At 34.6% G+C, this 26,956-nt stretch overlaps 1 protein-coding gene across 5 annotated transcripts in view; it reads left to right on the plus strand.

Annotated features, from left to right (window-relative positions):
- Positions 1-26,956, plus strand: part of EPHA6 (EPH receptor A6) — a 743,078-nt gene that overhangs the window by 523,254 nt on the left and 192,868 nt on the right. For all 5 annotated transcript variants that reach the window (XM_074361623.1, XM_074361631.1, XM_074361637.1 and 2 more), the window contains one exon: positions 20,439-20,624. In XM_074361623.1, the coding sequence (XP_074217724.1) occupies positions 20,439-20,624 (186 nt within the window). The remainder of the gene's footprint in view (positions 1-20,438; positions 20,625-26,956) is intronic.

A 26,956-nucleotide genomic window follows, 5' to 3' on the forward strand; every position in this document is an offset into this window, starting at 1 on the left:
CTCTATATTTAGATGAGATGATCTTATCAGATACAAATTTTGTCCTTGTCCATCAACTTAAAGGATTTGTAGTAGAGGTCAGATTCATTTTCTTTTCTATTCTTAGAAATTCCTTTGCCCAACCAGCTGAGAATGGGATCAATGACAGATTATAGCAAGACCTAAGTGCCTTTTATTCAAGAATTCCATAACTTCCTAAATCAAATGATGTAATGGAAGACGGGCTTTATCCATTCTCCCTGGACATTATGATATGAATGAAAAAGAAAGAGACTGAAGGCAGACAGTTGCAAGCTTAAATCACAGTTTTGCTGCTAATTCACTTAATGACCTTCTGCAGTTTACTAATCTTTCAGAAATTTGGTTTGTTCACCTATAAAATAGATTCATAATAATAATAGCTATCCTGTAAGATTAATATAAGGATGAGAGATGACACATATTGAAAACCTGTCATACTATAGACTCTCAGTAAAAAGGTGGAAAACTGACTATTAGGTTAAAAAGAGATATAGTTTATACCTACAGTTGAGATGGATAAGAAGAATGACAGTTTATGCCCAACTTTCAAAATATTTTATAATGTAAATATGTGCTTATGAAGAGTTCAAAGTCAGTGCCTTAGTTAACTGGAATGATATCTATGATTTTCAGAGTTTGTTGAAAATTAGTAATTAAAAATGGAATTTTCTTTTTGTCAATACAGTAAGGACTATCCCCATATCAACAAGTTCTTTTTTTTTTTTTTTTTTTTTTTGGAAGAAACTCAAAACTTAATTTTTCCTATACCTTGTGAGGTCATAATTATTAGATACGTATTTATTTTTGTTTTAAACTTAACAAGCCATATGATGAAATGAGGTTAACAAAAGAAACCTTACTTCAATATCTTAATATAAAATCATTGTAAACTAATCTTACCAGTTTATTCCTGGCACATCTAAGAACTTAGTAGCTTAGCCTATCATAATAGACTTTAAGTTAATATTATTTTACTTACATTTCAACACTCTACATCTTATGTTGGGGGCTATTTAGTTTACATTTGCTATCTCACGTATACATTTTCCAATCTTACAAGTTGCCTCATCATAGTAGTTATTTGAGAAATACTTGTTAAATAAATAAATTAGTAAATAAATGAACGACTGAAAGGATATAGAATTACTTCTAAGTAATTATTTTAAATGACTACATCTCTCTGGTTATCAACAAAATCCTAATGTAAAGTGTAACTTAAAGTATAACACAATTAATATAAAATCAAATACCTAATATATATAAAGTAAAAATAAGACAAAAGAACAAGTTTAGAGGATAGTTGTGAATTATAGTAATTGAAATACTTCATGTTAACAATTTACTTGATAAATTAGCCTAAAATTATAGAAATTATTATATACCTTTGTAGTCACATAATGAAATTCACAATCTTACAGAAAAGATTACATTGATACTTTATTTTCACTGCATTTGTATAACAGATGAGATAATTTTGAAAAATTTTTATAACTTACAAGGAATTTATTAATTTTCATACTTCTTTCCCTTTTCTTCTGATTTGTGTATTGTTAAAATGTTTGGTGAAATGAAGGAAATATGACACCTATTTTTTAAAAAGTACTCCAGAGAGACAGGGGCAGAGTGGATACATCTTACATAGAAAGAAAAAAAGAAAATAGTGATATATTAAGGTTCTAAAATCCAAAAGAGAAAAAAGACCCACACATCAACAGCAACAATTTTTATTCCTTACTACAGTACATTTAGTTAACTCTTGCTACATAACAAATTGCCCTAAAACCTAAACCAAGAACATTTACTATTTTGCAGTTTCTAGGGTCACAAATTCAGTCATGGCTTAGCTTCTGCAGGGTTGCTCACAGGGTTGCAATGAAGGTGTCAGATAGGGCTGTGATCTCATCTAAAGGCTCAATTGGGCAAATATATGCTTCCAAGCTCATTTATATGGCTCCTTTGAGGGATGTTGCCCTGAAGGCCTTAATTTCCTACTGCTAGTTGGCTGGAGAACAGTCTCAGATTCCTGTCATGTAGATTTCTCCATCATGAGATTATTTCATTAAATCCAGCAAGAGAGTTTGCTAGCACGATGGAAATCACTATCTATTGTAACTTAATCATGGAAGTGACCTCACATCACTTTGCTATATTCTGTTGGCTATTAAGTATGATATTAGGTCTCATCCATGATGGAAATCACACAAGGACATTCATGCCAGGATGCAGGGATCATTGCAGGCCATCTCACCACATCTTACCACACCTACTACCACATATAGTAAATTTCCATTTGGAGTTTTAAGTTTAATATGAATATATTGAAGATAGCAAGCTCATTTAAAATATAATTTGGATATTTTGTTTATATAAAACCCAAAAAGTTTTATATAAAAATTTACATTAAAATGGGTGTAGTTCTAAATTTATCTCTTATAAGGAAGTAAGAGATGGTTTATGTTCTACAATTGTTTAATAATGCCGCCTGAGAGACCATGTGCATTCTTACATTGGTGTACAGTAAGATGTGAATCAAGGTAATAAATCTGATTATATGATTTGCTTATACCATACCATGTTCATCTAGCATAAGGTAATTAATTGATTGTTCCCACAGTGATACTTGTGTTCTCAGTCTAATTGTCTGTGTATTTAACTAATGGCTTTTGTCTTTGTAGCCTGTCCAGATTGTCTGTTGCTATGTAACAAACCATTGCCAAACTAAATGGCTTCAAATAATAATTGTTTCATTTTATTCATAATTCTGTGGGTCAACAGTTTGGGCTGGACTCAGCTGGAGCTGGGGATTTTGTCTTTTGGTCTCACTTGGGGTCACTCCCATAAATGGTGGCTCAAATGAACATGTTGTTGTCAGGTGGTTGGTGGATTCTGAGCAGGGATGATGCATCTCTACTCCATATGGCTTCAACTCCACCCACAGGCTAGATGAGACAGTCTCAAGGCAGTGTTCTAAGCAGATAAGAAAAAGAGTTGTAAGTCCTCTTTAAACCTTGGCTCTGAACTCCTACAACATAATTCTGACACTTTATCTTGGTCAAAGCAAGTCACAAGGCCAGCCCAAACATAACAAAGTGAAGAAACAGATTCTACCTCTTGACGAGAAGAGAGCAAAGTCACACTGCAAAGGGACACGCATTTTTCCTCCCAGGGTTGGGAGGAATTTGTAGTCATGTTTTACAACCCACCACATAGCTGATTCTTAAAAAAAATTTAAAAAGAATCATTATTTTTCAAGCCTAGTATGAATAACAGATTATGAATTTATTTACTATTTTGTCTTCAAGACCATTTTTTCTTCATATACCTAATGAATGATACTCATGTTTTCCTTATTTAGCAACTAGGTAATCTGCCATGGGTTAGGTACTGTGAGGTTTACAAAAATGAATGAAAAAGAACCTCAGCCTCAAGAGGGAAGCTAAGGAAAGCCTAATATATAAGGTAGAAAGGAGATAGAAAGGACAGGGTAGAAAGAAGCATCACTGTAAGTGAGCAAAACATACATATAAATCACTATTGAAATTCAAAGAATCTAGAGCTCACTGCAGAGGAGTGGATCAGACAGCATCAGGGAGATGGCATCTGAAAGATAAGGAATGCCAAGGTGAGGACAAGGCGGGTTAGATGGGGGAGAGAGAAGTGGTAGGACAGCGATGTGGAGATGGTGAAGAGGAATTTTGGACGTTTCCAAGAGATTTTAGTTTGGTAGCACTTGCTCTTTATTATATCTAATTTTTCCTCAAGGCCTAGGCTTTTCCTCTTTTTTTTTTTTTTTTTTGACATAAATGTGACTCAAGCCCTGCTTCTTGGCTATTAGTAACGGTTAGTGCCTTTTTATTTTGGTGACTTTTTAGTTTTTAATCACTTAGTGAGTGAAAAATGATTAAAGAAAAGAAGAATGATTTTTGCTTTTATTGGGCAACTAGTAAAAATAAAATGCCATTCTACTTCATGATTATTGTGAAAAGCAAATGAGATACAAAAGATTCTAACTATCCAACTATCAGAATACTGCCAGTGACAGTGTTCATGACCTCACCAGGAAGCCTTAGGAACAGTTCTAATAAATTGGAAATCTTTCTGAGTACAGGTGTGCTTCCTTATTGCACTGTATGTAATCTCATAACACCTCCCACTGGTACTTATTCTGCAAAATGGAACTTATACAAATTAAACCTAGTCCTTCTTCTGACCTACTTCATGACCCTTCAGATATTTGAAGACAACATGTGAGCCTCATAAATCTTGTTCTTTTCCTGCCTAAATTGTCTAAAACTTTCAACCATGTCCATCTGACATGGTTCCTGGATACTGCATCATGCTGATAACCTTCCTCTGGAGAACTGGAGTTTTTCTCTAAATCTTTTCAGAACTGAGCCGAATATTCCCCACATTTTCTAATCAGCGTAGAAAGCAGAGCTAGAGCACCTTTCCTGCTGGGCCTCAATTAATGCAGCCTGGTTTTCCATTCACTTTTTGAACAGCTGCCATGCACTGTTGGCATAGGGATGGCTTACTACCAGCTTATCCCCAGTGGTCTTTCTCAAATGAGTTACTTTTAAGCCAGGCCTGTTTCTGTACCTGCCCAACTGACTTTATGATGCTGAGTGCAAGGCTATATTTTATTAATATGCCCACACTATATATCTATATAAACCATATCTCTTGTGTATCTATCTATCCAAACTCATATAGTCTCATATTCCCATTTTATAAATATTCCTATTCAATTTCATCATGCTTTTACAGGTGAATTTTCACAAACTGTTGAGGTCTTTCTCCATCTCAATTAGTTGAGTTGGTACAATTATCATCCTTTTCCAGTCATCCAAGAGTTGTTCTGCCTTAGAAGTTAGCTCTATGTCTCTATCTAAACTTAGAGCTCTCTATGCAGCAAATATTTAGTATACTGTCTAATTTTCTTCTTCGTTGGAATAATTGTGTTTGCATTGTTGGAATTCTGTATTTTATAGATACTAATTCCTCACCCTTTATAGAATCTCTGATCATGAATTTGTACTCAATCCATGGACTTTTTTTAATTGCCACCCTGAAGTTTAATATCTACAATTATGGCCAATGCTTTTTTCTTCCCCCTAGGCTGTTAGGTATCTTAAAATGAAAATCGTTTCCGGTTTTCCCAAGTTCCCACCCCTTACATTTCATAGGTCTTTATTCAGAATTAAATCCAACTAACAACTCCTGATGACTTTTTGAAAGATGGAAACAGTAGCAAGGCAGGTATTTATGATATTTTATAGCCCCTCATTTATTGCTTTCATGGTGGAGTAAATAAACTCTCAGGATGGGAAAGTGTGTTAACATAAGGATTGTTTAGAACATGAAGTCCATGGCCTTTCCGTGTGGTCTAATGCAGTTCCTTATTTAAATGGAAACCTTTGACTTTCTGTTCTTGCCAGAATCTGTCCTCTGGTTTCCTCCATTGCTTCATCCCATCAGGAAAGGTAGTCTCTCTTTGATGCTAACAGTGCATAGCTTGCACATGCCTAAATTATTAAAGAAAACAAAAGGGCTTATAATGAAAAGCACAAGCATACCACTCCTCCTCTTGACTCTCCATCATCTGCAGTAATACTTTTTAACTTACTCTCTTTTATAATTCCCATGATTACTTCCATATCCATTTTTACTTTAGACATTGTCTATTGACTTCTTCTTGTCATAGATAAATATTTCACTTCCTTAGACAGCCACCTATCCTCTCAATATAGTTGTTATCTTTGTAACTGATGTTACCTTTATGACTTTAAATATTGTATTTAAGTCTATATATTTTTCCAACAAATAGACATACTATTTGTATGCACTTGGTAGTTTCTTACCTATAATCAAAGTGGAAATGTAAAAACAACTTATTTTCAAATTACTATATAGTATTTTTTAAATGTTTTGGCCCTTTCTGCTAAGATTTGTAATACAGGAGCTCCTGGTAGTCAGATGTCATTTTTTTGCCAAGCTGAGAAAAGAGAAAGGTTTAGCCATTCTTAACCTGACTGCTGAATTGTGTAGATCCTTTTTCATGATACCACCTTCTCCAGAGTAGGTTTGCTCTTCTGTGTCCTATTGGTAATGCTGCTGGAAATTCATGGCTGAGCTTCTCCAGAGTGGGCTTCAGCGAACTTTGGCCCATGGACCAAATTGTCTGTTTTATTGGGACACAGCCACATGCATTTGTTTACTTATTGTCTATAGCTGCCCTTGGGCTACAACTGCAGAATTAAGTAGTTGCAACAGAGTCAGAATTTTGCACAAACCTAAAATATTTAATATCCATCCCTTGACGAAAATATTTGCCAACACCTGCTCTAGGCTGCTTTAAGACTAGAGCATCGTCCAGTATATCCAGACTCTGCCACATGAGCACCTGCATTCCTAAATCCTGTTCTCCTCCTTCCCTTTGGACTGATACATGGGACTCACCCTTTATCCTAGTCATTTAACTAAGTTAGAGCTACTATTTCCTATATCCCAGGACTTTCCTCTCTCTCTATTTACCATCTTCGTTTTGCTGGAACAAACCCTCCGTTTGCTTCCTGAGAGTGGAAAGTTTGCAGACAAGTTATATTTTCTTTTGTATCTGAAAATGTCTTTTCAGTAAATGCAATAAATAATCTATGCATAGAATTGCAAGTTAAAAATATTTTTCCCTCTGAATTTTAAAGGCACTGCTCTACTGTGTTTTAGGAGACAGCCTTGCTCCTGACCAATTCAATGCCAGGGGATTCTGCCTTGAAATTACATTTTAATGTGCTGTACACATACAGGTTCTTTCATCTGGAGATGTTCTTTGAAAATCTTTAGTAGTATTTCTAGGCAATATTCCTCATCTGAGTTCTCTTTATTCTCTCTGGAATTCCTATTAGTCATTTATGGAAACCCAGGATTGAGTTTTTACCGTCTTAAACATTAAATTCATATATGTGGTTTTTGGGTTTATTCTTCGTAGATGCAGATTTGTTCTGTTTTGTAGCAGACTTCCTCGGCTATATCTACTTATGTTTCAAGACTTCTATTGAGCATTTTTTCTGCTATAATTTTAATTTCCATATATCTCTCTATTGTTCTTATTAGCTCATTCTTTGAGCATCCAGATCTTTCTTGATAGATGAAATATCTTCTAGCACACCATCATTTTTTCTTCTAGTTTACTTGTTTCTGTTTTATTATTTTTGCCTCTCTTTCATACTGGGTATTTTTCTCACATGTCTGGTGATGCATGACTTTCCATTCATTTTCATGAGTGAGGCACTGATTGGAGCCAGAGTGAGCATGCAGACAACACTTGGTTGGTTACGGAAGTGTTTCATTGGAGATACTCAACTGCCAATATGTGATTTGTATTTTCCAAGGAAATATTTTTTTTCCAGAAAAGAATTTTCTGATATTTTGTAGAAATTAGAGGTCAACTCTTCCTTGTAAAACTTTCACCATATACCCTTGCCCTATTTAGAGCCCATGACTCACTCCTGCCCTTTGCCATAATGGTTGCAACCGAGCCAAGAGTCCATCTATGGTTCTGCCATGTGAATTTCTCTCCTCTAAACAAAAGCAACCTCTTCTCTCCCTTTTTATGCCCTACTGCACCCATCAATACTCTCCAGTCACTTTCCATCTTCAAAAGTTTGCTTCAAGCTCTCATCCACTGAAGTCCCCTCACTGCTCCTTTGTCTTTAAGGGTTTAGTGTTTTCTTTTCTATTGTTAGAGGGGTATCAGACAGGGAAGGGAGATAAGCACATGTTCATGCTACCATTTTTAAACAATTGCAAGACCTACTGTGTTTTCAGTGCTCTACAAAATTGAGACAAGCCCTGGAGAGCCCTCAAAAGTAAATGTATTCTTCTAATATCTTCTAATAGATATTGGTTTCTGACTCTGCCTTATTTTTAATCCAAACCCTTTTCATGTCATTTTTCACAACATGAAATAAGACTATTAGAATTGTTTCTTATTTATCTTCTTAAACTTTAAATGTTTGATGTTAAAAACCAATTAATAATCCATATTATTCAACATGTTTTGTTTAAAGAGCATGTTGTGCTTACTTTTGATTAAATAAAAATGAAAGCAAATGATGGATCAAAAAATAGATTGATCTGTTTTTATCTAAAGATAGCAGCCAGTGTGTGGAAATACTAGTTTTATAATATCACAAAAATTTCTCTCTATATACATTTGCAATAGATTTTACTTTTTAGCTGTAGATATTTTTTCTGACTGTTCTTTTCTAATCAAAAAGAAACAGCATCCATGACAAGTGACATGCAGCTTTCGTTTATTCCACTAACATGAACACAGACACTGTCCTATTTTCCCTGATTCATGATTTTCTGCGTAGTGAAATTCAAAGGAATCATCTGTCTTTTCATTATTCAAAAGAGAAAAAAGAAACAGAAACAATGACAAATATTTAGCATCTCTCTCTGCTCTGCTTGCAGTCTTATATGTCTGCACATGTTTTTTGAAGTTTCTGAAAATTCTGTGACTTATTAATCTCAAATTTCAAAGTCATATGATATATATATATATATTTACATTATTATGAATTTTTGTCTTTACTTCTATCTTCCATTGGCCTAGTGAGTTTTTGTTTTAACTTATGCTTTTTCACTCTTGATTTTAAAACACAGTGTGCTGGTCGGGAGGGCATAGCTCAATGTTAGAGTACATGTTTAGCATGCACAAGGTCCTGGATTCAATCCCCAGTACCTCTATTAAAAAATAATAAATAGATAAGTAAATAAGTAAATCTAATTAACCTCCCCCTGAAAAATCTACAAAGCAAAATAAAATTTGGTTAAACTTAGAAAGTACTTGAAACTTATGATAATATTGCAGCTATCAACCATTTCTTGAGCTTTTAATCTGATAAGTAAGACTAGACGTTGTTTCTGTAGTTTTAGCAGATACTCTTGAAGAGCTAAAGTCATAGAGTTGAACTCATTATTTTTCCTTTCAGACGTGATATCTGGTGCCATCTAATCTGGGGTGGCTACTGCTATTCCTGGCTAATTTGGGCGCACTTGAAATAGTATATAGTTTTAAACTTAGAGTTGCAGGTACCATACCAAAAGTATAGATTTTGAATGGAATTTTTGATACATTTCCTTTAATAATTGCTAGATCAAGTTGAAAAAAATCAGTGAGGCTAGAGGACGTTAACAATACAATTAACAAATTCTGCCTGATGAATATGTAGACAAAATAATAATCCTAAATTTTCCAAATCACATTCTCTTTATGTACACAAAATATTAATGAAAACTGATCACATACTAGGCCATAAAGCAGTTTGCAACAACTCAGATTTTTACAGAATATATTTCTAACCAAAATACAATTAGCTTAGAAATAATAAAAAGGTAACATAAAAAATTAGCTGAAGACGTATTTTTAAATAACTCATGGGTTAGTTTAATATAAATTAGAAAACCTGTACAACTAAATAATAATGAAAACATTTTAAAATTTAAGGGGTACAACAAATGCAGTACTTGAGAGGTTAATGCATATATAGCCTTAAAATGCTTATTTTAGAAATGAACTACTAAAACTTAATGATCTAGGCATCTAACTTAACAATTTAGAAAAAGAGGAGTAAAATAATCACAGAGAAAGTGGGAGAGGAATATTAAAGAAAATATTTAAAATAGTAAATAGAAAACAAAATAGCAACAAAATCAAAAATTATTTTCTTAAAAATATTAAACTATAAAACTGACAAAATAGATCAAGAAAAATATAAGGCATAAGTAAGCAGTATTACAGATGCAAAAGGGAAGGCTATAACTACCAATAAACAAATATTTAAAAATCAATAGGAAAATATAAACAGCTTTATGACGGTAAATGTAAAAACTGGATAAAGCAGACAAGTTTCTAGAACATTGTATATTACAAAAATTCAAGAGAAGTAAGATCCTATATTGTTCTATATCCATTCCATAACTGTATCAGTATCTAACAATTTTTTGCCCACAAAGGAATTTCACATCCAGAAATTTAGGGTTTGGGGAGCAAATTTTACCAAATGCATAATTCTAAAAATACAGATACACTAACTCTTTCAAAGAATATTAAAATTTTATTCCAGTCAAAGCTGTGAGCTAGGAAAAGAGTTTTTTACTTATATTTTAAGATTAATGAAATGTAATGCTGGGCATTTTTCTTAGGTTGGATATATCATTGGCCAAAAATTATTTCTTCACTTCTGTTGGATTTGTTTCAATAATTATATTGAAAGTGCTTATTTGTTTAGTTAGTGAAATTGTAACAAATTTTAAATGGCAAAAATGTTGCTCTGTAATGCTTATAATAATGACTTATATGACATTTGATAATAAAAACTTTTTTTTCAGTAAGAGAAAAATTGGGAACTGATTACAAAGCTCTTTAAAAAGAGATTTTTTAAATTAAATTATGTTATATGTAATAGCATGGAAACTACATATACTATAATACCAAGTCAATAAAGTGTCTTAAGTATATACATAAAAATACCATATAGAAGGAGCATAACTTAAAGAAAAAAAAAATAAACTTTATGCTTGTGAAATAGATTAGAAATATATACACCAAAATAAGATTGTATTCCAGTTATTGGGCCTATGGGCGATTTCTCCTCTTCTTTTGGTTTTGCTCTAGTAAATTTTCTCATTTTAATATCAGTGAATTTAGGTAGCATCCTGCAATTGATAGCATTCATAGTTTAATTGACAATAGTATTTCCTTCCTAGAAGTACATATAATAATGGTATATATTGCAATCTAGACTCAGTGAAAACATTATCTTTTGAATAAATAAAATAATGAAGCATAAACTTTTTAATAGATAAAACACAATTAATGTCTTCTGAGACACAAAACTGACTGAATAAAAGTTTGCCTAAAATAATGTTTACATTAGTGAAAATAGCACTTTAACATGAAAAACTTTTTAATGTTTATTTTATTAGAACATCTGTCTGTTATTATCCCTTGAGAATAAATAATCACATAAAAATGTCTGCAATTCTGAATCATGGTTTAATTTACAGAGGTGTTAGTGATTATCAATGTATATTTTCTGTAGTCTAAGATAAAATGAACTAATATTATTTAGTTCCATTATAAACCTTTGGTATATTAAAGCTATTCAAAGTCTCTATTGCTATTAAAAAATTGCATAATATCATTTTTAATAGTAACTCAGGACACTCATTGGCTTTTTAAATCAAAATAATCATCTACATGTTTTTGGAAAGCTGCTTTTTCTCCCTCTTTTGAAAACATTTTGACCACTAGAGCTGACAGTCCACTAGCTTCTCTTAGTCATGCTTGTCTAAACACAAGTCCTCCACTGTGAATACTGATCATGTTTATTGCCTGACTGAATTCCAAAATGTCTTACTTTGCTTGTGCAAGAATTCACATGCTGGGGTAAATGATATTCTCTCATGGTTGCCCTCTCAAATAACACTGGAAGATGTTTAGTGTGTACTTCCACATAGAGAGCTCAATACTGATGAAGGTGTCTAACGTGAGGATGTCTGTCCACTCGTCTGTTCAGTAAACATTAGTTATCCGTGCTGGTCACAATGATAGACACTGGGAATTACAATGAAGACAGAATCCCTGTGCTCAAAATTTTCGCAGTGTCGTGAGAGAAATGAGTGAACAGAAACTCACAGCTAATGAGAGAAGTCCTGTTAACAGAAGAATGTAAAAGGTGCACAATGGAGAGTAATAAGGAGTCATGGTTAGGAGGGGTATATTATCCAGCCTAAAATGGAAACTAGTATTGGAGCACTCATTCTGTGCTAAAAGCCATCCATGGGTTTTGTTTGGATTCTTCTTTCTTTTTTTTTTTTTTTAATTGAAGTATAGTCAGTTTACAATTTTGCATCAGTTTCTGGTGTACAGCATAATATGTCAGTTATACATACACATACATATATTCATTTTCATATTCTTTTTCATTATACATTACTATAAGATACTGACTAGAGTTCTCTGTGCTATGCAGAAGAAATTTGTTGTTTATCTATTTTATATGTAGTAGTTAGCACCTGCAAATCTCTCCATCCATGTATTTTTTTAAATTACTGCCTTAATAAAAATACAAAATAATTATTTTACAGTTCTGGAAGTCAGAAGTCCAAAATCAGTCTCACTGGGTTAAAACCCTGGGAGTTGACAGTACTGATGGATTCTGGGCACATGAGGGAACGATCTGTTTCCTTGACTTCCAACTTCTAAAGGTCTCCTGCATTCCTGGGCTTGTGTCCCTTTCCCCATCTTCAAAGCCAGCAGCTTAGCATTTTCAAGTCTTTCTCTGACTTGTCTTACCTCTGTTTCCATCATCTCATTTCCTTCTCTGACTGTCCATCCTGCTTCCCTTTTATAAGAACCCGTTGGGCCCAACTGGATTGTCCAGGATAATCACATCTCAAAATTATTATCTTAATATATCTGTAATATTGCTATACAAGGTAACATATTCACAGAGTCTGTGAATTAGAATGTGGACATCTTTGGAGAGCCAATATTCAACCAACCACAGCTACCACATAAATTACAGAATGAAGACAGGAAAATGAGTTTGAAGAGATGCTATGGACTGAACTGTGTCCCTTCAGCCCTGTGTTAAAGCCCTAACCCCCAATGTGGCTGAATTTGGAAATAGGGCTTCTAGGTTTTAATTAAGGTTAAATGAGATCATAAGGACCTACTGATAGGACTGGTGGCTTTATAAGAAGAGGAAGAGAGAGATCTCTTTTCTCCCCATGGCCTCACCAATAAGGGCCACATGAGGAGACAATTAGAATGTGGCTATCCACAGGCCAGAAAGAGAGCTCTCACCAGGAACTCAGTTATCTGGCACCTTGTTCTTTCCAAGCCTTAAAAACTATGAGAAAATAAACTTCTGTTGTTTAAACCACCCAATCTATAGTATTTTTTAATAGTAGCCCAATGCTGCTAGTGTAAAAGATAATGACAGGACTGCCCTTAGGAGACCTCTCAGTGGTTATACAAGTCTGGAGTTCAAGAGAGAAGTCTGAGCTGCAAGTGTAGATTTGAAACTTAACAGCCTAAAAGCAGTAGCTGGTGGTAGTGAAAGCTATTACCCTGAGATAGTCTGTGTACTGAAAAGGGAATATAGCTGAGAAAAAAACTATACATTTCTAGTAACACCGAGATCCAGTGCAGGGTGCTCAGTAACCTGACTGTGGGAGGAGAGACTGGCCGATGGTTGGATTGGTCCTAGGTTTTATTTGCAGAGAAATGGTAGCTGCAGGGCTAGTGGAAGCGTATGGAAGCTAGTGGAAGCCAGAGGCAGTCCCTTTACTTCTTATAATTCTGCAAAACAGATAAGTCACATTTTTTAGATAAGGAAACTGAGATTTGAAGACATTCAGTAACTTTCTCTAAGTCACAGAGTTTTTATTTTTTTTAAATTTTTTTTCAATTGCTATTTTATTTTATTTTTTTAACATTTTTTATTGATTTATAATCATTTTACAATGTTGTGTCAAATTCCAGTGTTCAGCACAATTTTTCAGTCATTCATGGACATATACACACTCATTGTCACATTTTTTTCTCTGTGAGTTATCATAACATTTTGTGTATATTTCCCTGTGCTATACAGTGTAATCTTGTTTATCTATTCTACAATTTTGAAATCCCAGTCTATCCCTTCCCACCCTCCACCCCCCTGGTAACCACAAGTCTGTATTCCACAGAGAGTTTTTAAATTAGATTTTATTTCTGAAACGATTTTTCTGATGGCAGAATAGAGAATCAATTTTGATAGAGCATCAAGCAGAGTTTTGAAATGCAAATATTTTGTAGTCTAAAGAGAAGCTCTTTTAATATACCTTGAGGCAAGAAGTCAGGTGGTCAGAGAGGCCATGTGGTATAGGAAGAGACACTGGATTAAAACGGTCTTCTAGGGGTTGAGGTATCAGTGAGTTTGAAAAGTCAAAATGATATGAATTAGAGTATCCAACAAGTAAGTAATATACTGGACTGTATGGTATCAGGAGAGAGAAATCTTTGATCTCCTTGAGGACAGTACTGTATTTGAGAGCATGTTATAGCAGAAAAGAATAAGACCTTGCTGAAAAAGAAAAGGCGGCTGTCTGACATTTGGAGTGTGGCGTGGGGAAAAATGGAGAATGTGTTACTGAACTTAGTCACTGAAAAAATCCTGACATGCTGTTTGGTAAGAAGTTTAAAAACCTCATTCTCATGTCTTAGAGAAATCCTGCTCCCTGGCCTGGGCTTTAAGAATCTAGCAATCAGTGGAGGATACTTAGAGTGACATATTTAACATCTCCTCTCTGGTATCGGTATAATTTAAAAAAACCCAGTAGTTACATGGAATTTTTCTTAGACTCCAAAAGCTTTGCAAAAATGTACACATTAATCTTTATCTCTCAAGAAGTAGACAGGTGGTATGTATTTAACCTACCCGCAATGAAACTAAAGCAGGAAAAACTAATAAAGCTTCCTCCAACACCGCAAAACAGATTAGTGGCGAGGCCAGAAATAGAAGCCTTGACTTGTGAGAACCTGTTCTCTTCCGTGTCTTAGTCGACTCTTCCCACTCACAGGCCTTGTTAAGCATGAGAAATCTTGCATTATGGTGAACCTTTCTGTGAAGTTGAATCAGAGGCATTCAAATATGACTTCAACTGGTGTCAGGTTATGTTTTCAAAAAATGTTGTTCTCTTTTATATGTAGAATGTGTGCTATGTATCAGAAAGAAATCAGGCAGAATTAGTCATAAGGATTCTGATATTTCATCCTTGAAAGACAGGCAGTGAATACGATTGAGTAGGTGACCCTCTTGATAACATTAATAATAATGGAATTTACCTTAAGACCTCAAGAGACTAACAAATCTCTCTAGAACTCAATTTAAAATCTGTTATATGTTTTTTCCTCTATACCTCTTCTTTTTAACTCTTTCTTTATACGACACATAAATCTTCCTATTTCCTTTACAGAAAATGAATTGTGGAGTTAAGACCAAAAAAAAAAAAAAAAAAACCCACAGACTAAAAAGGTTTCAAGGTGTCTCTTAGCTGTACAAAATGAAACAAAAGGAAAAGACAGTATGCAAATTTTAAAAGTTAGCATATTGGAGACTTTTGTCTATCTCTACTCTAAGATATCCCAACTTTGGGTCTAGAGTCATTTTTTCCTTTAATTCATTCATTTCATTGAGGCAACAAATATTAAAGTAGTGTTTATGATGTACTAAACATACAATTTGTAATAGAAATAGTTAAGGCTCATTCCTACATGACTTATATTACAGTTGACAGGACGGGGTTAAGGGGAGGTGTTGAAATGGAGGGATAGTTAATAAATGTGTAAACTAGTTAAAAATGAATTTCAAAGATCATTTCACATAGTCAGAAGTGCCATGCAGTAAATATATTATGCTAATAATCTCAAGTCAAAGACCCCATAATCACACTATAGTTGAAAAAGCTGGGTGTACTGCTTATTTCAGTGAGGGAAAACACATACCTTAGGGAACCATAGTGTGTGTCAGAGGGTGTTAGAAAGAATCTATTAAAGCATTTGGGCTTTGGTTGGGTGATTTGAGAGAGGGTCTAAGGAAGCAGGAGTTTGCTCCAGATTAAATGCTGTCAGGAAGCAGTGGCAAACTGTGGTTGAGTATCTGTTCTCATTGCCTCGTATTCTCCCTGGGTTTGCCAAATATGCAACACCTGACATTGGACAGATGCGATTAGCAGGTATTTATAAATTACATACATTTAAGACCCCAGGGGAGGAGGCAAAACACCACATGCCACCTAGGGCCACTCAGGGGTTATGCTTGAGAACTGAGTGGACAGCCAGGGATTCTGGGAAGCAAGCTTTGTAGTATCAAGAGGGTAGGGTGCCCCCCGCCTTCCCTCAGGAGGATGTGATCAGCTTGCTTGAATCATTCCACAGACTGGCAGGAAAGTGAAATCTGCTATTCAGGGATAAGAGGGTTGTTTGGCTGGAGGACCTTATCTGTGGGAGCAGAGTGAGGAGGAGAACCTATGGTGAGGGTATTGGAGGCCCTCCTGGTTTCCCCCCAGATGTCAAAGCAGCACATGATACTGGGCCTTAACTATAGGACTGATGCCATAGTATCTTAGTGAATCTTATCTACAGGAAGGGGAGACTAGAACAAGAATAAGGTTATAATTGGTAGAGAAGGAGCAGCCATTCATTTTAGCCAAGAGAGGAGGAGATATGTAGTATTTTTGGCACTGTGACCTGGCCTTTGTCTATGCTTAGGCAAAGCTATGCAGTAACCTTGCTCAGTCTCATTTTATCAAGGTCTCAAAGTAACCTTGTCGAGATTGGTATAATGTCTTACAGGAGAATAACAGTGCCCAGCTCTGAGAGCGAGGCCAGCTTCTGATTGTAGAGCTGCTGTTTTTTTCTCACTTATAAGGAACTGATGGTGGTTGGGGACTAAATCAGAGAAAGTTTCTGAAGGGGGATCTCAAAGCTTGGCCTTTATTGCTAATAAGAAGCCATCATGTAGAGAAGGACTGAGGGTGGAGACAAGGGAGGAAGGGGGGCAACTTGTGGGCAGCATCCTCATCAAAGGGAAACAGCACGTGTGAAGAAGGAAACACCTCATTACATTTGAGAGGTAAGTTTAAAAAAAAAATCAGAAGTGTGGCTCTTTGCTTCAGCAACTCTCAAGGGGTGGTAGGTAAGGGAATACCAGAATCTCAGAACAGCAGGAGTCAAATTTCTGAAAGCCTCCAGGGGATGGTGAAGTGACAGTCCTCTAGGGCAGATTTCCCCTCATTGCCTCCACTCTCCTCTCACAGTTTCAGTTAGATTATATAGGCTTTATGTGGAAAACCCAATTCTAACTGGTATTTTCATATGACTCTGTATATTATACAACAAAATTGCTTGTCCAGAAAGGTTTTACCACCATCCAGGGAGATGGATGGTACTGTGAGCTAGTGTATGGGCTGTCAGTGGCAGATCAGTTAGCCTAGATATATTTTTCTTTGCTCTCTTAAGACTAGGTAGGATGTATTGATTTTTCCAGACCAGCTAATATACAGCATGATTAAGCTAGGTCTCTGTTTCCATTGTATAGTGAACGATTCCTAGCATATGGTTTTATCATTCCATCTACCTTTGCATATCCAGTCAATGTGTTTGAACACTGTATAATAGTTGATTTGAGGACACCATTGTTACCAATTGGGAATTTAGCATAGTAATGCAAGGAAGTATTAACAACATTAATAATGACAAGCATCCCAGACAGCAGAGAATAGTGATCATAAGCATGGATTCTGGAGCCAGACTGCCTAGGTTAAAATTACAACTCTACCACTTCTAATTATGTCACCATGGACAAGTTATTTAACTCATGTGCCTCAGTTTCCTCACCTGCAAAGTGAGGATAATAATGGTACCTGCCTCAAAGATTTGTTGTCAAGATTAAAATATATATTAAGTTTTTAGACCTGGCTCATGATAAGCACTATGTAAGTGCTGGCTTTGTAATAATGATGGTGACAATGATTGGTTAAAGAAAAAAAAAAGGTAGTTAACACGATATTCCTATAGTCAATGAGTTAATGATAAACTAACCAGTATATATAAACATCCACAGATCTTATTAAGGAATGAATTCTCTTACTTATTCTATACAGGTCCTCCACTTGTGCTACAAACTTAGTCATATAATGGATCAGTCTTTGGCGATACTTGACAGTACACATTTAATTTAAAATATTTCTTCCTCTCTGCCTGATTTGTCTGATACATCCAGGCCTACCACAGATAAGGGTTTTAATACATTCTGTGACTGAATTTTCTGGATTTTGACTGAAGAATGCCCTAGGAGTCTCAGATCTTTAATTGAGGCAGCCATATTTAGTGTCACTGAAATAAGTGTGATAACAGCTTGATAACGCAAAGCTTGACATGAAGAAAATGCCTGCCTACTGTTAATAAGATACATGAATTTCAGACAACAGAAAACCAAAGTAAATTGCCACTATGTCTATTTTGATAAAATACCAACAGAGTTTGCTATTCATTTTACTATGTTCAAAAGTTTATATGAATGACTATGAAATGTTAACAGAAAATCACTTGCAGTCTAGGCTTGTGGCAGGTGAGGGGTTTTAAAATATTGTTAAATTGTTAGATGTACTAACAGATTTTTAAGACAAAATAAAAAGAAAAAGTATTTTCCTTGTTCTGGATATTCATTGTAGCAAACCAGAGTGATGTGAGAAGGAATTTCAAGTATCTTAGTAGGCCTGGTTGTATCAGACATTAATTTAAACAGGTACATATACTTTTACTCTCAAGGTTCAGAGTATCAATAGAAAAATGTTTAAAATTTCTATCAGTTTCCAATTTTTTTATGTCCAACAGAAAAATCTTTAAAAAATCAAAAATACTATTACAAACAAAACTGGAAAGCTATGGCTTCTTTCTCCCGTGAACATAAAAACATTTAACTTCCAACAGGTTGAGAGCATCATTATGAAAAAAAAAAAAAAGACTATTCTTATTTTGATGTCAAATTATGCAAGTTTTGTAAAACCCCAATATCATATGCACTGAATTTAGGGACCACATTCTAGTCAGTGTTTTCTGTTTGCTTATTTGTTTGTTTGTCTCATATATATGTATATAGTCATATATATATATATATATATATATATATATATATATATATATATATATATATAAACTCTTGCTAGACTGCTTTCTATTTCTAATGGACATGTTTACACATAATTTAGGAAGCAAAGTTTGGCTTCATTCCTTTCTGGTTTTTTTTTTTTCACTTACAAGAAAATCTTAGCTTCTATACCAAAAGGTAGTTAATATTCATGAATAGTCAACATTTAGTTGACTATAATGAATTGGTCTAAAGAAAATAGGGATAATTGAAATCTGAGGTACTACAAAAATTTAACTTGATCCTCTGCACTTCAGCTTATAGAGCATTTGCTTTTGGCCAGACCTGCTGCCTAATAAACCAACTGAAGATATTTTAATTTTCATTCTTCACTCTTCTGAAGATTTATGTAATTTAAAGTACATGAATAGTACTTTACAGTTTATAAGCACTCTCAAAAATTTATCACTTTTGATCTTCCCAGCATCCTTATGTGGAGGGGACATTGTATAATTATGGAAGGTTTTATTATTGTGTTTACTTCATAGGTGAATAAGTTTGGGATCAAGCAGTATGCTTTTAAGTAAATGCAGGTAATTGGCCCTAGAAAAATTAAGTTTGGAATCTCAAGCTTTATTGAATTTATTGCATTGTGCTGAGAAAGCCTCCAACCTTCTTTTCCACAATAACCCCTCTCTTCAGCCTTGTCTTCATAATGCCCGGTGTCCACATCATTCTCTTTACTGTTTCCGACCTTTAAATCTTTGTCTTCATTTCCCTCACTCCATGTACTTCTGTCTAGAATTTTGATGCTCTTCTTGAATATCCAAATCCTACCCATCATTCAACATCCAGCAGAAGTCCACCTCCTCCAAGAAGTCTTCCAGCTCCCATTCTTTTTACTTAACTAATATACAGCATTTGCAGGGATTGGTTCTTAGTTTCCTAAGTGTTTCATTATTTCGTGTTTCATCTAAAGTCTCGTACTAGACTATAATAGAGACCTACTATACTAAGAACAGAGTCTTATACTTCTTTGAAATTCACAGCACTCTAGCACTGGATATATGTAGTAAATTCATGATAAATACTTGGCTAGTATTTAATCTACCCAATGGAGCCATTGCTGAACCATGGATAATCTTACTGTATTTGTATTCAAACCATGTGACTTATAATTTAGCCTGTATAATCACTTACTATAGTTATGTTCAGTGTGGTTTTTCAGTATGTTCATATACCAGTTGACCCTAGCATTGATTTCTAATGGCAGTGAAGCCCAGACATATGGTCTATGGGATCAAATCAACTACACATGCCTGATGGATTCCCTGAACAGAGCAGGCATTTGGCCCATATATCGGTATTGAGAACAGGAACAGGAAATGTTATGCAGTGATTGCTTTTCTATAGAGTTACATTAGCATCACCCATTCTGCTAGTCATAATTTCTCAGCAGATCGGGGTTATCTGTCAATGGTAGTTCCTGTGGTACAGCATATGAAAATGCATTCCATTATTCATTATAAATGATGCTGACAAACATATTGACATTACAAATTTAATTTTTAAGAAAGAGATCTCTATATAAAAATAACACACTTCAGAGTCATTATGTTAAAACACAAAAAGACGGTACTGTATGACCATTCAGTTTTTCTGGAATATAAGTATTCTGTTTAAACAACTAACTACTTTTGTTCATATTTTTAGGTGAATTTGGAGAAGTCTGTAGCGGGCGTTTGAAGACACCAGGAAAAAGAGAGATCCCAGTTGCCATCAAAACTTTGAAAGGTGGCCATGTGGATCGGCAAAGAAGAGATTTTCTAAGAGAAGCTAGTATCATGGGTCAGTTTGACCACCCAAATATCATTCGCTTAGAAGGTGTTGTCACAAAAAGTAAGTACTGGTTATCTTCTTTGCCTCTTTTATACATCTAGCTCAGTTCCTTAAAAAAAAAAAAAAGGCTTAATAGCAATATCATGGCCATTTAGGGGATAACTTCGTTCAAATATCATCTTCAGCTATCACCCCTGAGAGTCCTGATATTAGGCTATGACATTTTCAGAGTTTGCATTGGTCACCAAACCGCTTTGAAATGTTTTTTATTACCTGTAAATCATTTGCCTAATTTAACTTGAAGTAATATATCAAAAGTAAAGGGGCATATATATTTTTTCCCCTAATTTCTATAAGCTATTCACTTCTAAAGCTGCCTAAATTTCAATATTAATAGGAAAAACAAAATATTTTGGGTCATTAAGGTAAAATACTTCTTTTGGAAATAAATTTCATATACAAATATAGAATGCTTTATCTAAAGTAAAGCTTTTAAACAAAAAATTCTGTATGGAAACTGTCTATATAAATGCCATTAGAACTATATTATTTTAATTTATACAAAATGCAGAAAAGGATTACAGTTTCTGAAGTAAAAATCCTGTTTTTACAGAAATCGTGGAATCAAAACCATTTCTTTGAAAAAAAGTTTCTTAAAAACCCAAAATTAATCATATACTCTAAGAAATAGATGGCAATATTCACTTTTATTTGGGTAATAATAAGGCATAAAGCTTAATATTTCTCCTTATTTTATTCACTAATGAATTATAGCATATAGAACCCAATGCAAATGGCATTTAAAAATTCATAAAAATAATTTTAAATCTTTGATTCATTTTTCTTTCATAAAACTGAAGTTTCTTTTATAATCATTTAAGTGAAATTGAAATTTTATGTTATACTTGGAAGCAGGAAAGTGTAAACGCTTGCTGACAACATTTAATTGACTCTGTGTCTGAAGCTCCAAAGTCCTTCTCACAAAGCATTGACAAACATGCTGATTACTGATACCCATGATAGTCTGGAGGGCACAAAAGAGAGCTTTTGATGACAGCTGTTCCTGTGGGCTGTTATTTTAATGGGCTTAGTAGACCCTTCTCATCTTCATGCCCTTGTGTTGTTCTGTCTTACATTGATTCTGGGCTTGTCCATGTGACTAGCATTGGCCAGTAGGACATTAACAAGTGCGATGCAAGTGGAGACATCTTACCTATTTGCACACTGGAGCTTGTCCTCTTGCAACACTCCTTCCTGTTGCCCAGCCTCCAATGCTAAGGGAAGCCAATCCATATGGTGAGGCCACATGCAGGACAGCAAAGAGAAGAACTGAGGCATTCTAGTCAGCAGCTCTACTTGAGCTCCCAGCAGATAGTACTGAGTGCCATCCTTGTGATGAACCATCCCAGATATTACAACTTACAACCCCTTCCCACTACCACTGCCACCAGGTAGCTGCAGCTGCAGTTGATACTTTGTGGAGCAGAGGATCCATCCAGCTCAGTCCAGTTAACACAAAATCATGAGAGATAAGAAAATGGTTGTTGTTTTAAGTTGCTAAGTTTTGGATAGTTTATTACACTGCAGTAGATAACCACACAGATGGCCCCACTTAGAATTCCACTCCAGGTAGTGAAGATTTGTTCAGTTTTAGGTAAATTACTTAACATCTCTATCCTTTACTTCTGCATCTATAAAATGGGGCCAAAATAACTCTTAGTCAATAGGAATGCTGTAAGGATTAATTTTATAAATGTATAAAGCATGTAGTATAGCATGGGACTCATAGTAAGCCATATTACATGGTAGCTAATATTGGTACTATGTGCCAGGAACTCTACCCATGTAGTTCACGATTTCATTCTCATGGTAACCCTCATGAGTATCTGCTGAACCTTCATTTTCCACTGAAGCTCAGACAGGTCAATTAACCCACATAAGGACTTCTAACCCATAGTAAGTGGCATGGCTGATGTTCAAACTGAATTCTGTTTGACAAACCAATGGGGTTTTGCTTTTTGTTTTTTGGTTTTTTTTTTTTTGCTGTATCACAGTGAGTAAGTCAAGAGTTTTATACTTTAACTTTGTCTTCTCTGAATTAAATGACATAAAATAAATGACAATGTGAATAAAATAACACACTATTACTTTTTTAAAATAAGGAAGATATTTAGGTATGGAATTATCTCTAATATGTAAAATTTGGAGAGATCCAGATATGCCTCGATAGCTAGCAAAAAAAAAATCATGTAAAAGAAAGAAGCAGAGAAGAGACAACATGCTAATTCTTTCATATTTTCTGACTTCTTTGTCATTACTGTAACATGGACATTTCAAGGTACTCCTTCTGTTTTTAATCTCTCTGGAAGGAAGAAGACAATTTTAAAGTTGGGTTATGATTCTTGGCAAAGCATTTAAAATAATTTAAGTATGTTGTTAAAGTCCTCACATGCATATTTATGCATGAAATATCTGGAAATAAGTGTCCAACACTAAATTCAAAGATCGTGTCTTTATTTTTTACCTTTGATAAATCACATTCTGTGAACTTTTCATGTATTCCGATGTATTTTATTAGATATAGAATAGTTATTATATAATCTGGCCCTATGTAGTAGTAGGAATTATTTATTCTAAATTAACTGAATAGGTTTAATTAGGTAATCTATGGCTCTTGTCTGCCAGTTTGAAACACTCAGTTTATTTCACAAAAAGACATCCAAACAGTTAACACAGTGATTGCTTTACATCTCTGGCAATCTTGTCTAAAATTGAGACCAGGGATCTTTACATAGCTTAATTTGTATGATTCCTAAGTGAAGTTCCTTGTTTCATTTTAGAAAAAAGAGAGAGAGAGAAAAGACAATAATTGAGAAAGGTATATTCAGTATGCTTTTGAGTGGCAATAACCATAGTAATTTGAACCTGTTAGCATGAATCCCATATAAGGGCGTAGTAGCGATGCTGAAGTGGGAGGTGGAGGTGGAGAAAATAATTCCCGCAAAGATAAGTGAGCATATTTATACTGTTATCTTCTTAACTCAAATGCTATGGGATTTTTAGGAGAAAGGCAATAAATAAATGAATGCCTCATTCCCATAAATACATGGTAATTGTTCCAAGATTGCCTTTAAGTAGCTAAGAGATAGCTAACAATTAACGCTCCCTAAGGACTACCATATTGCATAAAAGATTATACTGACAAAGATAAAGATGCAGTATAGGTTTATATGGTCATGTCAGTAGAGTATTCTGGGATTCTGAGAAATAAATGCACAGACTCTCAGTTGAAAGTAATGCAAAATTATAGATCAAAATCTTCATCAGATCCTTTTATAAATTCTTAATATGCATACTTTTTATCTGATAAAGTTTTATCACTGAGTGATACATATAAAGTTCTGGGGAACATTTTGCTCTTTCATACTTGTGCATATAACTACTTTTACATAATTTTAAACTTCAAAATTAAGTGATTAAAAGCTGTGTTATGTAAAAAGTGTGTCTGATGAAATTTGAACCTGTTTATTTGATACACATCACAATTTCATTAACTTGTTAAGGTACAACTGATACAAAAAGAAATTAATCCAGCTACACCATATGCTCAGCATATTCTTTTTCTCCAAGAAGCAAATAGAAGCCATCAGTTAGACAACAGATGTGTAGCCATTAGTACCATAGATAGTAGCAATGTGTAACTGGTAATGTATATACCAGTATCATTAACTACATAACCAAAAGAGAAAGTTCTACCCTTCTATAAAACAATGAGAATTGTGGTTAAATGATAAAGAAATATACTGCAGTAACCATATTCCTGGAGACTGAGCCCTATAGTTTGAATTTATGATAATATGAAAGAACCAAAAGGAGAGATAATGAAGTGCTTATCTCCCAGCTTAGGTAACAACTTAATTTAGATATACTGACTATATCTCAAATAAATCGTAAATCCAGTGAGGAATAATAGAAATCAATCATGATAGCAAACAAATTCCCAAACGTAATTTCATTTCAGCATAAGACATTCCTCAGGACTCATGGAACAGCACAGAAACTATAACAGAAATACCAGCCTGCACAAACCATCTTTAAATATTTCAAAGTACAGTGGGTTCTTTCCAAATAGTTTTGAAATGTCCACATGGAATCTAAGTCAGAGAGTAGATTCAAGCCAGTCAAATACCTTGTACAGTAAATGCATGAGAACTGTTTCTCTTGTCCAAGAATTGCATTTTACTTGTCAAGTAATAGATTCCCCAAGACTTTGATTATTACTGTTGCCACCAATATGATAGCTGCCTGTCCACCTGATTGTATATTCTGCTCCTGTGTAAGTCAGTCAGTGTCTTTAGACCTCAATATTTTCCTCTGCACAAAAAATGGAAAAGTGCAGGATTGGATTAGAAAACAATAAAGGTCACGTCTAGCCCTGATATTTTTGTATTCCATGCATTTGCCAAGAGAAGGGTCATGGGATATTTGTGAAGAAAGTTTGTGCCGGTGATAACTTACTACCCCACCTCTACCTCTATTATAACTTCAGGTTCATATCAGTGATCAAGAAGATAGGTTCAGGAAGAAACAAACACTACTTTTTTTCCTGACAGTAGAATTTTAATGACAAAAGACAACTCCTAGAGCAGTAAAAAGAACATGGATTCTACAGACAGAGATATCTGGGTCTGTTTTTTTATTTGAAGTATATAGTCAGTTATAGTATGTCAATTTCTGGTGTACAGCACAATGTCCCAGTCTTACACATACATACATATGTTTGTTTTCAAATTCAGTGAAGTTTTTATCTTGCAATGTAAAGTAGAAACATATAGGTAAAATTTTGCTGTAAGCAAAATCAAGGTTTGGATGTATGGAATGTATGTTGTAGAGGATAAAACATTCTGTAAAACTGATTCTAATGAAAGAATCTAGAATGTTTTCCCTGAAATTCAGCTACTCAGCTAGCAAAGGTAGGTTAAGAGTTTTGCTTTACTTTGTTTTATTTTCTAAGAAACATTTGCTGAGCACCACCAAGGTGTCAGACACTGTTGCTGATTAAAACCTAGAGATACAGAAAAGAAGGTCTCAATGCTCTAGAGAAGCTCATTTGTTGGCTCCAGCCCACAGGGAGCAATAAACAAATAGGTGAAGAGTGTGCTATTTTGGATACAGTTATTCATTAACTTATTCATTATTTTATTCAGACAATATTTACTGGGTGCCAATCTAGTCAACAGAGTAGTGAAAAAGACAGAGCTTCTACCTGCTGGAAGAAACAAAAAGGAATCTAAATATATGAACATAATTTTAGATAAAGAGAGAAAAAAAAAAACTGAGTAAAGTGCCAGAGAAAGCCATCCCAAGGTTTGGTAGGAGAGTATTACAGGCAGAGGAAACAAGTTCTAAACCCTCGTACTCAGAAAGAATTGCACGTTAGCGGAACATCAAAATGAACTGGAGCAAAGTAATAACAGTAGAGATTACATGTTGAAAGCAAAAACTGGAGGCAGGCAAAACAGTAAGGAGGCTGATGTAGTAATCCAAGTGAAAAAACAGTAAGAAAATAGATGAAGTAAGTAAAGATAAGAAGAAGGGAGTAGATTCAAGAGCTATTTCCAAGGTTAAATTAAGAAACTTCAGTGACTGATTATAGATGGGGAATGAGGGAATGAATGGGGATGGTTTCAGATGACTTCTAAGCATCTGGTTTACATAAGCAGGGAGATGGAGAGGAAATTCTGGAGAAATAATAGATTTGGAGCGAAAACAATGAATTCTAATTTGGACATGGTAAGTTTGAGGTGTTTGAATATTTAAAGATTTCCAGGAAACCTCTGAAGCCTGGGTGGGAGTCTGGGCTGCCAGTGCAAATTAAGAAGTGTGTCTTGAATCCTAGATTGCATTCATACTAAATGGCAAAAGCATCTCAAAACTTACTGTCATTTCTCCCTTGTGTCTCTTCCAAATCCCTGAGAAACTGGAAGGAAATGTACCAAGCTGACACTAAATGGATACATGGATAACTGTGATATGCAAAGATTGTTGGTACCTAGAAGGCCCAGCTGCCTCTGGAGTTGTTAGCCTTCCTTTTTTCCAATGATCTGCAAAACTAGATCATTTTTGAGGTCATAGATAGGGGGCCTGAGGTGTTGGTGAATATTTGAAGTAGCTCTTAAGAAAAGTGTGAAAGAAAACTGATTAAGAAAGATTATAAAGATTGTGGGTATCACTGAAGACGCAAGAGAAAATAGAGATCAAGACAGAAGCTGTTGATAGCATAAAAGTGGGGAGAGATGCAAATGAGGGACAAGGAGACGTGAGAGGCAACAAAAAAGGAAGAAATTGAGATTTTCTATATTTTCTCTCTTTTCCTACCATTCTTAATATTT

This window comes from Camelus bactrianus, chromosome 1 (assembly GCF_048773025.1).
Source record: "Camelus bactrianus isolate YW-2024 breed Bactrian camel chromosome 1, ASM4877302v1, whole genome shotgun sequence".
Classification (NCBI taxonomy): domain Eukaryota; kingdom Metazoa; phylum Chordata; class Mammalia; order Artiodactyla; family Camelidae; genus Camelus; species Camelus bactrianus.